Source organism: Ochlerotatus camptorhynchus, unplaced genomic scaffold (assembly GCF_037179485.1).
Source record: "Ochlerotatus camptorhynchus isolate MF236.1 unplaced genomic scaffold, CSIRO-AGI_Acam_v1.1 ptg000080l, whole genome shotgun sequence".
NCBI lineage: Eukaryota > Metazoa > Arthropoda > Insecta > Diptera > Culicidae > Ochlerotatus > Ochlerotatus camptorhynchus.
Genome location: NW_027040570.1, coordinates 1,738,280 through 1,752,229, shown reverse-complemented (window position 1 = coordinate 1,752,229; position 13,950 = coordinate 1,738,280). Strand labels below are relative to the sequence as shown.

General features: G+C 40.6%; 1 protein-coding gene across 2 annotated transcripts in view; it reads right to left on the bottom strand.

The window, feature by feature from the left end:
- Window positions 1-13,950, bottom strand: part of al (aristaless) — a 258,178-nt gene that overhangs the window by 70,522 nt on the left and 173,706 nt on the right. For both annotated transcript variants that reach the window (XM_065217847.1, XM_065217846.1), the window contains exon 3: window positions 2,991-3,036. In XM_065217847.1, the coding sequence (XP_065073919.1) occupies window positions 2,991-3,036 (46 nt within the window). The remainder of the gene's footprint in view (window positions 1-2,990; window positions 3,037-13,950) is intronic.

The following is a 13,950-nucleotide window of genomic DNA, read 5'->3' as shown; positions in this document are numbered from 1 at the left end:
GAACAAATTACTTTTTTTACCATATTCTGAGAAACACTCTATTGTTTTGCTATGGAATGGCTGAATAATAGTAAATTTAGAGACTACACCATTGTTTAATTATGTTTTTAATTAAAACATTATGAAATTTTACAGTACCGAAGCGGGAATCTGACTGTATCATTGAAACTTAGTATTTTGAATACCGTTAAACTGGGTATCTTTGATAATGCGGTAACTTTTCATTTCATTTTCATTTTGCAGCGTTTGGTGGGGCAATGGGAGCGCAAGTCAATCCAAAGCCGAGGATAAAGGACGGGTAATGGCTGAATAGTCTATGCGGACCACTTGAACGCCATGGGAAAAGGAAGGGATTGAAGAGGCCGGTTATTGGGGGGTTTTGAGGAAATGACACATAGTGATGCTAAATGTAAAGAAACCGAAAATCCATCTCCCACTGATTCATCCTTTCACATGTATACCAAATTGATATTTTAAAGCAATAATCAAAATAAACAGACAATACATGAAAAGGCTAGTTGCCAGTTGCTTTAAAGGCTAGTTGCCTCCCTAAGCGGACCCTCCGCATCCTAACTCTTCTGTTAATTCACTGAATGCTACTAGACTGTCTAAATTTTCTTATTTAAGTTCGTTTGATGATTGTGATATCTCTAGTCTAATTTAATAAATAATTGAAATCTCTAATCTACCTACCATGCTTAATTAAGTACCTGCACTTGTGAGTATAATCTAAAATTTAACGTGTTTCAAGTTTTTTTGGCTTTGACCTATATTTAATATATATTAGTTCGTCCAAGGTGACAGCTTCAAGTGACTAAAATGCTTCACTTTGAAGTTAGTTTCCTAGCTGATTTTTAAATTGCATAGGGTATATGCTTCAACTACGCTCACACGTTTCCACTATGTCGCACCACAAAAATACGTATGGTTATGTCACAATAGAAGCACGCCACAGTGGAAATCTCGAGCCATAGTTCAAACACTTATCCCAAATCAAAATGAAGCACATATAAGCAGGGTTGCTTCTACTCACTTGCTATAAAAAAATATTTTTCGGAATTCTGCAATCATTAGATGTTATAATGATATGTTGTACATGTAAGTAACAAGAAGAGGGTGTAAAGTATGTGTTTGATTTATAAAACCTATCAATTTCGCTTTCAGAGCGTCACAATCTGCGATCTTATGATTCGTGAGCGTTCACTCAGAGTGAGCGCTCACGAGTCGTAAAATCGCTGATTGTGACGCACTGAAAGCAATATTGACAGATTTTATGTGTCAAACATATACTGCATGACCTCTTCTTGTAACTTACATGTATAACATATCATTATAACATCTAATGATTTCATAATTCCGAAAAACATTGTTTTATAGCAAGTGAGTGGAAGTAACCCTGCATATAAGATTAGTTGCAATACCATGTACAAAAATGGTGTTTAACATTGTTCCCTGAGTAATACCTCAATGAAAACAACAACGAAAGCTTGTCACGCAAGTAGAAGGAGCACTGTTGGGCACTTTCTGAAATATTTCAATAGTATAATTCCCTTGCAAACCCAAATAAATCTATCTGCGTAAAAATTAATAAAATAAGAGTGATTTGCGGCAAAACCCGCCAGTATCGCACCCAACGTCAGTGCCTATACGTAAGCGTACTACAACGCGGCTTTCAACTAAAGGAGTAACAAGTGTGATACTATCACTTCAGGCTAGAACTTTGGTTCTCTTATGCAATGGTTCATCAGAGAGGGGAAGCTCAGTAATCCTCATCGCATGCTCATGACGCTATTCTGTCACGGCATGAGCCAACGATGCCGAACCTAAACCAACCGTCTCCAACGCTCCACTATGAAGCATAAGATTAGGCCCGCCCACCAACGTCCAGGTTAAAAAACTAGCCAAGGGGAGTTGATAATGCGGTAACTTTGATAGTATAATGCAAAGATTAAATTTACTCGCTGCGCTTTTTCCAGATTAGAAACATTGGTTCCATATTGTAGCTTAGGGTATTTCCGTTGAAATCGTATAAAGTTTTTATCTAGTATGTGTTACATATTTTACAAACATATTAAAAAACAATTCTCATGTTTTCGCCTGTTTGAAAAAGCACTCAAACCATCACTTATGAAATGTATTTCCGATATAGCCATCGCAAATTCAATGTTGTATTCTTATTGCTTTTGTTGTTTTCTGATTATATACTAATTCAAAGTTTCATATTTAAAGAACTAAATTGATTAAGTCTCACCCATACTTTTCTGCATTCAAAGTAACCCCAAATAAAAAAGCTGAAGTTCTGTCACAAAACTAACAAAAAATAGTGCGAATGCTTTAATTTCCGTTAAACATATTACTAACAAATTGACTCTTGGATCCTCAGTACTTGTTTTAAAAATATAAAATTGGAAAAAAAACATTCATTGAGGTAAAAATAATTTTTTAGTATACTTTGCTAAATTATCAGTGTTACCTCGTTTTAGGTAGTTTAATCCCCTTTTGAATCATTTTCAGCTGAATTTGTTTCGATCCGTAACAGTTTTGTATCGTCAATAGTCCGTATACGTCTTTGTAAACGGCTAAGTATACTTCAAAACACTTTTTCTAAAAAAAAAACCCAAGATGAAATATTTTAAAACCTTCACCGATTTGATTTTTAGGATCAATACTAACTTCCTGTGAAGAAAAAGCTGAGGTACATGAAAGTTGCAAAAAAAGTGCCTTCAGACATAGCGTGGCGGCATCACAAATAAGGCATGTTGGTGACTAAGAACTCCACGCATGGAGTATCTGTATTTGCATGCATGTAATATTTCTGCTTTTGAGCAAAATGTCGAGTAGCAGCACTATTAACATCTAAAAATTTTCCTTTTCTTTCCAGCAATTTTTTTTCAGAGTCAAATTCGAAGTCCCAGAACCTCGACCGCAATTAAGTCTATTCAGTGCAATGCAATCAAGAATGATCATAAAATCAATGTTTGTAGCCTTACCTGTATCCGCGCTTCAGTCAGTCCAATTTTCATTGCTAGCTCTTCCCTGCAAATGATAGAGAAAAAACATTAAATAACATCATTTAAAATGCGTCACTTCATCAAGTTCTGCGCTTTATAATAAGCAATAAAACAACTTCCAATCATCACCTGCTGCCCGCTCAAGAACGACCCACCACCGCCGTCGCCGCCGTCATCAAAAGCAATCAACGTTCGTCATCTATCCAAGCCCATAAAACACAAACACACACACACACAGAGAGCGAAACCAATGATCTAGGACGAACGCCAAGCAAGTACCTACCTTCCAACAGTACGACCTCGAAAAATCAAACCCCCCGCTTCTCGGTCATAAATCCATTAGCCGGTCGATTATAAATTCAAAACTAATAAATTTGCCTAATGAGATGAGTCCAGCAATAAATTCATCATCGTGCGCGGAATAATGCGTCGTTGTGAAGCTGGAACAGGGGAAGGGGGATTCTTGTTAGAATCAGCCTCGAACAAAAACCGAAAATGACATTATCACTTTATTAAAAGTGATTCCTTTTGTCTGTCCTCGCGTTTTTTTTGTTTTCGAAGCCGCATCCCTCTCGGGTCGTAAATTCGAAGATTTTTCCCCAAAGCCCACAGAAACAACAGCGAAGGGTATTAAATTATGAGTATTAAATTAAATGTTCAAAATTTATTAATCTTGTAGTTTGTTTGTCGCGGAGCTTTTTGTGTCCTCCTTTCAAAACAGTTTTGATTTCTGTCGTGGTGTAGCTAATGCCGAGCAGGAAAACAAAAACGCTTGCCATGTTTAGCTGATTATTTATATTCGTCCGAAAATCCCGTAATCCTTTTACGGGTCTCAGCTCGGGGGGAGTGCCGCGAGTTTTATGTATGTTTTAATTTTTACGCATTATCAAAATTAAAAATCGCGTGAACCGTGAGGATGATGAGCTGTTTCAAATATGCAATCCCGTTAAAGCGACTTTTCCATTCCAACGTAATCAAAATTGCTTAAGTTGGGGTTATTGCTTGACCCGGCTTAAAATCCGTCTTAAAATATTCATAATCTCCGCCTCTACTCGGCACAATCGAAAGCTATAATTGATAGACAGCAACCTTAGCCTGTGGATCAAAAGTAATCAAAAATGCTAAATTAAAGCTTCACCACCCTTTTTTTCCCTCCGATACGATGGAACTCAAAACAAACAGCCCCAAGCCGGTGGAATTAACTTCAAATTACTATTATCAAAAGCCACAAGTTCACAACACGCTGACAGACACACTGTTCGTCAAACGTGTGGAGTGAAAAAAAAAACCCACAAAGGTCAACCCATTCTTGACACTACTTTACACAGCAGAAGAAGAGAATGTATAAAAATAGCATTGTGCTATCCATCCGTGTTGGCCACAGGTCGGAAAGTGTATAATTTAATGTTGACTTTCTGCGGTGTAATAACTTTTGTCATCGGAGCATAAAATTACCCCCGCAGCGGAGTGCCACTCGCTTCAGAAACACTTGCCACCGTCGTAGTTTGTATCAATCGTCTTTAAAACCCATACACATTTATAATGTAATCGATGTGGTGGAGCAAAAACCACATGTTACTGCGAGGTAGAAATGTTTAGGTTAATCATTCAATTTAATTGAATGGAGGAACAGCAGTTAAAATTAAAAATACCGCGCAAACATTGTGTCAGGCAGCCTAGTTATTGATTTCACGTATTGTTTCAACTTGGTATCCTATGTACCTACCATCGAGTTTGTTTGAAAGAATCATAACCAACCTAGCCACCGGCCTTCGCACTAGCCCCCTCACAGTTTGTATTATAGCTTGTCGAATTCTACCGTCCAACCCCTTGATTGTTTGGACAATACGATCACTCTCATTGTCCACTCGTCCCTTCTGGCATCGCCAACTACCAACACCAATTCTCCTTCAACTACTGGCTTCATCTCACCGCACCACTTCGGACGTTTAGTCAAAGTTGGGAGATACTCCGTGATCCATCTTCTCCAAAAAAAAACGTCGAGCTGCTGTTCAATCTGACCCCACGAGGATCGTAGAGCGTTGCTGGAACTGCCGGTTGTCTAACGCCACTTGAGCTTCCCAAAAGGAAGTGATTTGGCGTGAGGGATTCGTGTTCCTCCGACGACTGTTTACAACCGCTTCAGCTTCCACCATAAAGGTCTCCAACGCCTCGTCATCTGCCTTGCGGTTGTTATTGTACGCCATTTCCACTGCAGCTTTGATGGATCGCACCATCTGCTCCCGCGCTCCGCCCATATGTGGGGCTCCAGGAGGGTTGAAGATCCACTTGGTGTTAGTGCCCGTGAACGTAACGGCTAGCTGCTCGTTCAGCTCCTTCAGCAGTCTATCGGCGCCTTGAAAGTTGGTGCCGTTGTCCGAATAGATTTCGGCCGGACGACAGATGAACCGCCGTATGCACTTCACACAGGAGTCGGTGGTGAGGTTGTGAGCGACTTCAACATGTACTGCACGTATGGTAAAACATGGGAATAAAGCTACCCATCGCTTTGCGTTACTCCTTACAATTTTCACCGTCAATTTACTTACTTACTTAAGGGTCCTGTGCACCACCAGCGGTGCAAAGGGCCAACGTGAAAGACTTCCATCCTGGGTTGCTGCTCGCTTTTGCCTTGACCTGGGCCCAGGTCAGATTTCTATCGACTTGCTTAATTTCCTTATTGAGGCTCCGCCGCCATGAGCCCCTGGGTCTGCCTCTGCTGCGATGTCCTGCTGGATTCCAATCCAGCGCTTGCTTGCAGATTTCGTTTCCGCCCCGTCGAAGTGTGTGGCCAACCCACCTCCACTTTCGCTCTCGAATTTCTGTTGCTATCGGCTTCTGATGACATCGACGATGGAGCTCGGCATTCGAGATCCAGTTGTGAGGCCACCAGGCACGAATTATATACCGCAGGCATCGGTTGATGAAGACCTGCAGCTTTTGAGTGTTCTCCGCTAATACATACCACGTCTCGCTGGCGTATAACAACACAGATTTCACGTTCGAGTTGAAAATTCGGATTTTGGTGCGTTGACTTATCTGGTTGGATCTCCATACGTTTCGTAAACTCGCAAATGCAGCCCTAGCCTTCTTGATTCGTGCACCTTTGTCGCTCTTGGTCCCGCCGTCCGACGCTATTTGGCTGCCAAGATATTGGAAACTTTCGACCTTCTCCACTGCTTGCCCCGCTACCGTAAAGTTGGAAGGGTTGCCCGTATTGATATCCAACGATTTGGTCTTGTTGACGTTGATGGTGAGACCCGCCGCAGAGGAGCGTTCGGCTAGGTCATTGAGCTTACTCTGCATATCAGAGCGCCGTTGTGCTAGTAGAGCAACATCATCAGCCAAATCGAAGTCGTTGAGATGCTCCATGGTGATAGGTTGCCAAAGCAGCCCACGGTTCGGTACACGGTCAATTGCACCTACCATGATCTCGTCGATTACGATGAGAAACAGTAGTGGTGATAGTATACATCCTTGTCTCACACCAGCGACTACCCGGATAGGGTCGGAAAAGGCTCCGTTATGCAGAACTCTGCACGTGAAAGCCTCATACTGCGCTTCGATGAGGTTGACGATTTTATCCGGGACTCCCTTGCGTCTCAGGGCGCCCCACAGATTCTCGTGATTGAGACGGTCGAAAGCTTTTTCGTAGTCAATGAATACCAAATAAAGGGACTCTTGGAATTCATTGACCTGCTCCAGGATGATGCGGAGCGTGACAATATGGTCCACACAAGACCTTCTGGCACGGAATCCTGCCTGCTGCCGTTGGAGAGTCGCGTTGATCTTCTCCTGTATCCGATTCAGGATAACTTTGCACAGAACTTTGAGAACAATACACAGTAACATGATGCTTCGCCAATTGTCGCACACAGTCAGGCCCCCCTTCTTTGGGACCTTCACTAAGATGCCCTGCATCCAGTCGGGCGGAAAAGTCGCGGTGTCCCAGATATTACAGAATAGTTGATGCAACATTTGTGCGGATAGCATGGGGTCAGCTTTGAGCATCTCTGCTGATATGCGATCGACCCCTGGAGCCTTGTTGGATTTCATGCTTCGGATAGCTGCTTCAATTTCCTGCAGTGATGGGGCCTCGGAATTGACGCGAGTGATGCGCCGCACCCTAGGCGGATCATGCCGAGATGTTGATGGCTGGTTGGCCGTCGAAACTTGAAGAAGTTGTTCGAAGTGCTCAAACCAGCGTTTCAGCTGGTCAGTGGGGTCGGTAAGCAATTGTCCAGTCGTGTCCTTCACTGGCATCCTCGGGTTCATCCTTGCTCCACTCAGGTGTCGTGAGATATCATAGAGGAGGCGTATATCGCCAGTGTTTGCGGCTTTCTCCCCTTCGTCGGCCAGGGAGTTCACCCACGCTCGCTTGTCCCGTCTGCAAGAGCGCTTGACTTCCTTCTCTAGAGCCGAGTACCGTTGACGGACTTCGTTCTTGGCTCCTCTGGTTCTCGCCCGCTCTATCGCGGCTTTTGCTTCTCTACGCTCCTCAATCTTCCACCAGGTTTCATCTGTGATCCACTCTTTCCTCTGGGTGCGCAGCTCACCCAAGTTGTTCTCGCTTGTTTCTATAAAGGCATTCTTGATGGCCGTCCATTGTTCTTCTACGCTGCCACCTTCTGGAACGTCCGCAGCTCGAGTCTCAAGTTCATGAACAAAAGACCTTTTTACCGCTGGATCTTCAAGTCGGCGTGTGTTGAACCGCCGCCCGAGTCTCTCCTCCCGTCGCTGGATCCGCGCCATGCGTAGGCGGATTTCACCGATTAGAAGGTGATGGTCAGACGCGATGTCGGCGCTGCGTTTATTCCGGACATCAAGAAGGCTCCGTCTCCATTTTCGGCTGATGCAGATGTGGTCGATCCGATTCTCGGTATGTCCATCACGGGAAACCCACGTGACTTTGTGCACTGGCCGATGGGGGAAGAGCGAGCCCCCGATCACCATGTCGTTATTGCCACAAAATTCTGCAAACAGCTCACCGTTCTCGCTCATTTCGCCGAGACCATGGCGTCCCATGACACGCTCATAGTCCGTGTTGTCGGAGCCGATCTTCGCATTGAAGTCGCCAGTGTAGATCTTGATGTCACCCTTTGGAACCTTATCCACGACGGCATTCAGTTGACTGTAAAAATTATCCTTGTCCTGTAGCTCGGCAACATCGGTTGGCGCATAACATTGGATTATGGTAAGGTTACGAACCCGTGTTCTAAATCTGGCAACGATTATCCTCTCATTAATAGGCTCCCACTTGATGAGCGCAGCACTTGCCTGGACGCCGTCAATGGCCCAAAGAAATCTACACCGACATATGTGAATGGCCTTACGAATGATGCCATCCTTGCAAGTGGCAGCGGTGCCATGCGGGGTATCTTGGGTGAAGCTTTGTAAATCCGGCACCATTGACACGCCTTCATTATTTTGTTCACCGCCGTCCTAAGCCTTGGAATGTGATATCATTGACTGTCGAGTAACAGATTTGTGAACTTATGACTTACTTGTGAACACATCATTTTCAACGTTTGGGGCTGCTCCTATTCTGCTATCTACACGAAGAATTCCGTCTTCACCCAAGATTGGACACAACTGATAGATTTGGCTGTTTTTTTCCTAAAGGTATCTGCTCCCCTTCCGGCTTCGATTTGTTGCGCGTTAACACCACCATCTCGTCCGGAAAGCTGTGCCACTGGTTCTCGCAAATAAGAAGTTTCGCAGCCTTCTGCTGTTCTTCTGACGTTTAAGTTGCCTACCTGTGGCCTTCCGCTTCAGGTTTTCTATAAATCTCAAGACGTAAGCGACTGTGCGATTGTCCTTTTTCAACTGGGAAAAACGTTGAAGATCTACCAGACATTCTGGGATTTTCACCTCTTGCGTAACAAGGACGCAACTCTTCTTCTGTATGTGGAGACGAGGTTCGCTGTTTTGGCCATTCCGTTTCTGCTAGGATTCTGCTTGGATGGAACCCAACGCCAGTTTTCTTCTTCGGTGACAGTAAGTAATTCGCCTATTCTGCAAGCAACGAACTGTTTGTACCTACGATGATCAGCTCGTATCCAGTAAAGGACCGTAGCAAAATCACTCCAAAGCACCTTCATCGTGATGGAAAGTGTGTGATTTTCTTCCACAAACTGCATCAGACGTGTTCCTAACACTGCGGCCTGCAGTTCCAGTTGTGGCACCGAGTGCGTCTTCAGATGTGTAGGGTCGTTTATAAAAATTTGCCAATATTGAGAAAATAGCTGCCACATTTTGCATAACGTAAGCTAATGACTATTATTTTAAATGATTTTTTTTAATAAGTAATGCGAATACATAATGCATTTATGGACCATGATCATTAAAAGGGGTCATTTTGATCAGAAGTCCCATTTCTGTGCTACCATTTTTTGAAACATTTAAAAGACGCCATTTTGAAAATTTTACAAGTTTCAAATTGGCCTTATTTTAGCAACAATGCGAATCATTGCCCATATCAAACAATTATGCAAAGTGTCATGCAATTCGGAGAGGATCGAGTTTATCCGATTCGTCATTTGGTGTGGAGCTGCTCTAAGCTTAATTTAATTACATGGTTTTATTTTTTAAATTTTAGCCTAGAAAAAATGTATATACCAACAAGATGCATTGGCTTCCTACCACCCTCTTAGAGAATTGGCATGTTTTTCCCTATTATGGTCAAATTTAAGCATGTGCCATGATTGCTGTGCAAGAACTATTTGAAGAAAATAATTCAAGGACAATTTTTCTGGAACATTTTAAACGCTATGTTTTACGCCTCATATAGCTGATTGTTTTGACGTAGGTTTACGTCTATGATTTCTATATGGGGGTACACTTTATAAAAACCAAAAATGGAACATGTAACGAAATCATGAAAGATTTTGTACGTTAAGAACTCAGTTGCCCCTGGACCAATTTCAATAATTTTATCACCAATCGATCGGATATATTTCTACGCATCTTCTAAAATTAAGGTTTTGCGGTGAAGAGCTTTTCAGCACTGAAAGAGAGAACATTTTAAAACAAACTGCTGTCAAAACATTCCAGATCCGACCACTAGGAGCACTGCAGTAAAATAAACAGTGCGTCAGATATTAAATGACTCAAGCTTTAGCTAGAGAAAGTTCTAAAGAGGATAGATTGAAAGTTCCGTCAGTGTACGGCAGTTTAAACTGAAGTTGAAAATAAGCGAAAGGCCATTGATGCGACAATATTGCCCAGCTCACTTGATGGGTGAAGGGACTTGAGGTATTTCCTTAAATCCACAGACAAAGAGTTCAAACATTTTCCAAGACGTTTTCGGAACATTTCTATGGATCCAACAGTTTGATATTAATGGAATTTATCTGAAGACTCCTCTATTTTCCTGAAAAGTTTAGAACATTCTCGATATTCTCGAAACTATCGATAATTCCTCGAAACTTCAAAAGTTTTTCAAAATTCCTTGAGTATTTCGGTACTTGAGTTCCTGTAATTGAACTGACCTACGCTGATTTGATCTTCCATGATGGTCCTAAAATCTTTAAACCTCTCTGAGCTGCTGAGGAGTACTCTGAAACTTCCCCGAAAGTCTGAAATTTTCATAAATTATTGTAACTGCCCTTATGATCTCTGAGTTTTCCCGAAGATCTCTAAATCTAGCTTTTCTGAGGTACTTGGATATTCAACAAAATTTCTCAAGTTATCTGAACGACATGAAGAGTATCCATGAAGTTTTTCGGATATCTCTGAAGTTCTTAGAACATCTTGAAAGTTCCTGCAGCCCCCTGGAGCTAATGGAACCGCCCCTTCCGTGAATTTATCTGGGCTTATGTTTCGGTTTTTCCGCTAGATTTCTCTAAACTCCTCTTTAGACTATTTGAAATTGTTGGAACTTCAGGAAGGTTCAAGCAAATTTTCAAAATTTAATAGAATTTCCCTAAATTTCTCGATTTTTCATTTTACGGAGTTTGAGTATCTTCCCCTGTGATTTTAAACTTAGCTGTAGTTTTGGCAACTTAGGTGAAATTAATTGAACTGCCCCGCAGATCTCGAAGATTTCGAAAATGATCTGATCAGCTCTGACTTTCCCTAATGCTGTCTGCAATTTTCTTGGGTTAAAGTACTCATTTATTCTGAATTAAGTTTTTTTTTAAGTTACAAACAGAGTTACGTCTGTTTGTCTATGCCTGATGTAACATTAACTATGGTAGACAAATTTCCCCTAAATCTTACTCTCTCTCTCTCTACGTCTCTCTCTCTCTCTCTCTCTCTGTGATAAATTTGACTCGATGCATTTCAGTAGTCTGGGGTTGAAAACCAACTTTGATAGCAAAATAAAGTATGTCAACTCTGTCAAATGCTTTACTTAAGTCCAGCGAATCCAAACACATAAAGCAACCAACGATACCGACAAAATGGTTGCTACGACTACCATGACAAACTCGATTGTGAACATAGCTCGATCCGAGTGGTAAAAGGATAATGATATATTGCTTGCCTGCTTTGTTGCAATATACACGGATGAGGACATAGCTTGATATGAATCGAGAAAAGACATAACAAAAAAATTCCCATTAACACACGTGTATCATCTTCGGCTTTACTTCGTGAAGCAGTTTGCCAACAATTTGCTCGTTTCCTTCTACCGCCCCGAATGAGTTGTGTCGCACGGGCTGCTTGTCATAAAAAAGAACGAAGAAGATTATATCATTATTGCTTTGCACTTCTGACATAGCGTTATTATTCGGTTCGTTGATCGCTTGTCATTTTGTCATTTGGAGATATTTTTGATTCCTTGCTTAAGTCAGTAAATAACGTTTGAACATAGTTTCCTTTATCCATTACGTTTAGAGAAAAAGTTACAAAATGTATGTATCAAGTTAGTAGCTGTGGTTCTTCCCTTAACAAACCCATGTTGTTTGCTAGTAATTGAAGATTTACCCTTTGAGAACACATTGTCGTCAATGATTGATTCGAATAATTTAGAAATGCATGATATTATACCAATTCCATGGTAATTTTAATGAATTAATTAAAAAATGATTCCTTCCAAATTGGAGGAAGCACACTGGACTCCTGAGAGGAATTAAAAAGCAAAAATAAAGGTTAACTAGCTTCTTTGAAAGTAACTTTAGAAATATAGGTGGAAAAACCATCTGGCCCCGCACCCTTTGAAGCATCCAGGGGTTTCAAGAGCACGAATGATTTCATCGACGGATAAATTATCAACTGTAATGTCCATCATTATTGGAGACATGAAAAATAATGATAATCTCGCTCTTTCTCATCATGAGTTGCATAAATGTCCTGATAAAAATCCAAAAATAAGTTACTGATCTAATTAGGAGTGTTCCCAGTCCTGTTTTTGAATTGCATTTTTGATTGACAGTTCCTTGATTTTTGTTTCTCTTTAACAAACTTAAAAAACTACAAACGACAGCCCTATGAGGTTGTACGCAATGACTTAGAAGCAAAAGGGTGAAAGTCAATTCTCTTCATCGATTTCTTCTTTTGATGACCATGGCTTCACTAACCTATTTCGCACTATGCTCTTCTGATGACAGGAATGGGGAAGCAGCAATGCTACATCGACATATTTCGTCTAGAAACGATTCTCTGATGACTGTGTTGGGGAAGCAGCATATGCATGGACGTAATTAGTAGATTAGTTAGTTATTTCGATGCTTTTGAACAATGTTTGACAGTCAGAAGCATTGCTATTGATGAGAAGAAATATTTCTGATCGATTGGTGATAAAATTATTGAAATTGGTCTAGGGGCAGCTGAGCTATTGACATTCAAAATCTTTAATAATTTCGTTACATGTTTCATTTTCGGTTTTCACAAAGTGTACCCCAATATAGAAATTAAAGACGTAGTCCTACGTCAAAATGATTTTGGGTCTGACTTAATGTTATTTTCTAACTATATACTGTGTTCTTCATATGAAGTTTTCATGTATAGATTCAGCTGGTTACATAATGCAGATAATATGTAAGATTTTTATCGTTAATATTTATTTAGTAAGCCTTATTAGCTTTCTGATTTCTATTCCAAAGTTTAAAAATTTGTCTATTGAACCATATTGGTGCCTTTGTATTTGTTCTCTTTCTTTGCTTCATTGGCGCTGTCAGCTCCAAAATATCTGAAATAATTTGATTGAATGCATCAACTGCTTGTTCTTTGTTGATTAAAATCTCCGTATATATGAGCATTTGCTTTAGCCTCAAATGCTGAAATAATGGTATCCGCCAAACTAAAAGGTTTTTCGAAAGACTATTTTTTGCATGTTCTGGAGAAAAATAAACTGCTACCAAAATTTTAATTTGATCTCCAATACAAAATTTAACCCACACTGGTCGAACTCCCTGCATTTGCAAGTTGAAATTTGCTATGATTCATACTCTACTCTAACTGCTATTAATGCACTATATCCACATTTTTTATTGTATAACAATTTATCGCGATCTTCCCTAAACACGTTAAAACGATCTCCAAAAACTTCTTCATTATTAATATACCAGCATTTCAACTCGGTTCAGTTTCCAAAATTATTGGAAAGCTACATGCACTTTTGAGGCACTTCTCATTATATTGAAATTTCGGCATTAAATATGTTTACATTTAAAATAAGCTACTCAATGATTTTTTTTTTTCGAAACATATTAAAGAATGCCATTGTATGTTATTGAAGTTTTAAACACTTTTATGGGTATTTAACCAAACATTTCGTGAAGTTTTTTTTACCGTGTATGTTTGTCCTGAAAGTGAATTATTTTTGACGTTGGATAACGTCTTTAAACAACACATTGCAGGTGCAATTAAATAAAACAAAATCGTCCGCGTTACGAAAAGTGGTCAGGTTCTAACCATTTATAACTCTGTCAATATCGGATGGAGTTTAAATTTAAACAAGCCAATTTATTGGAAATTTTTCAAAAGATCACTATTG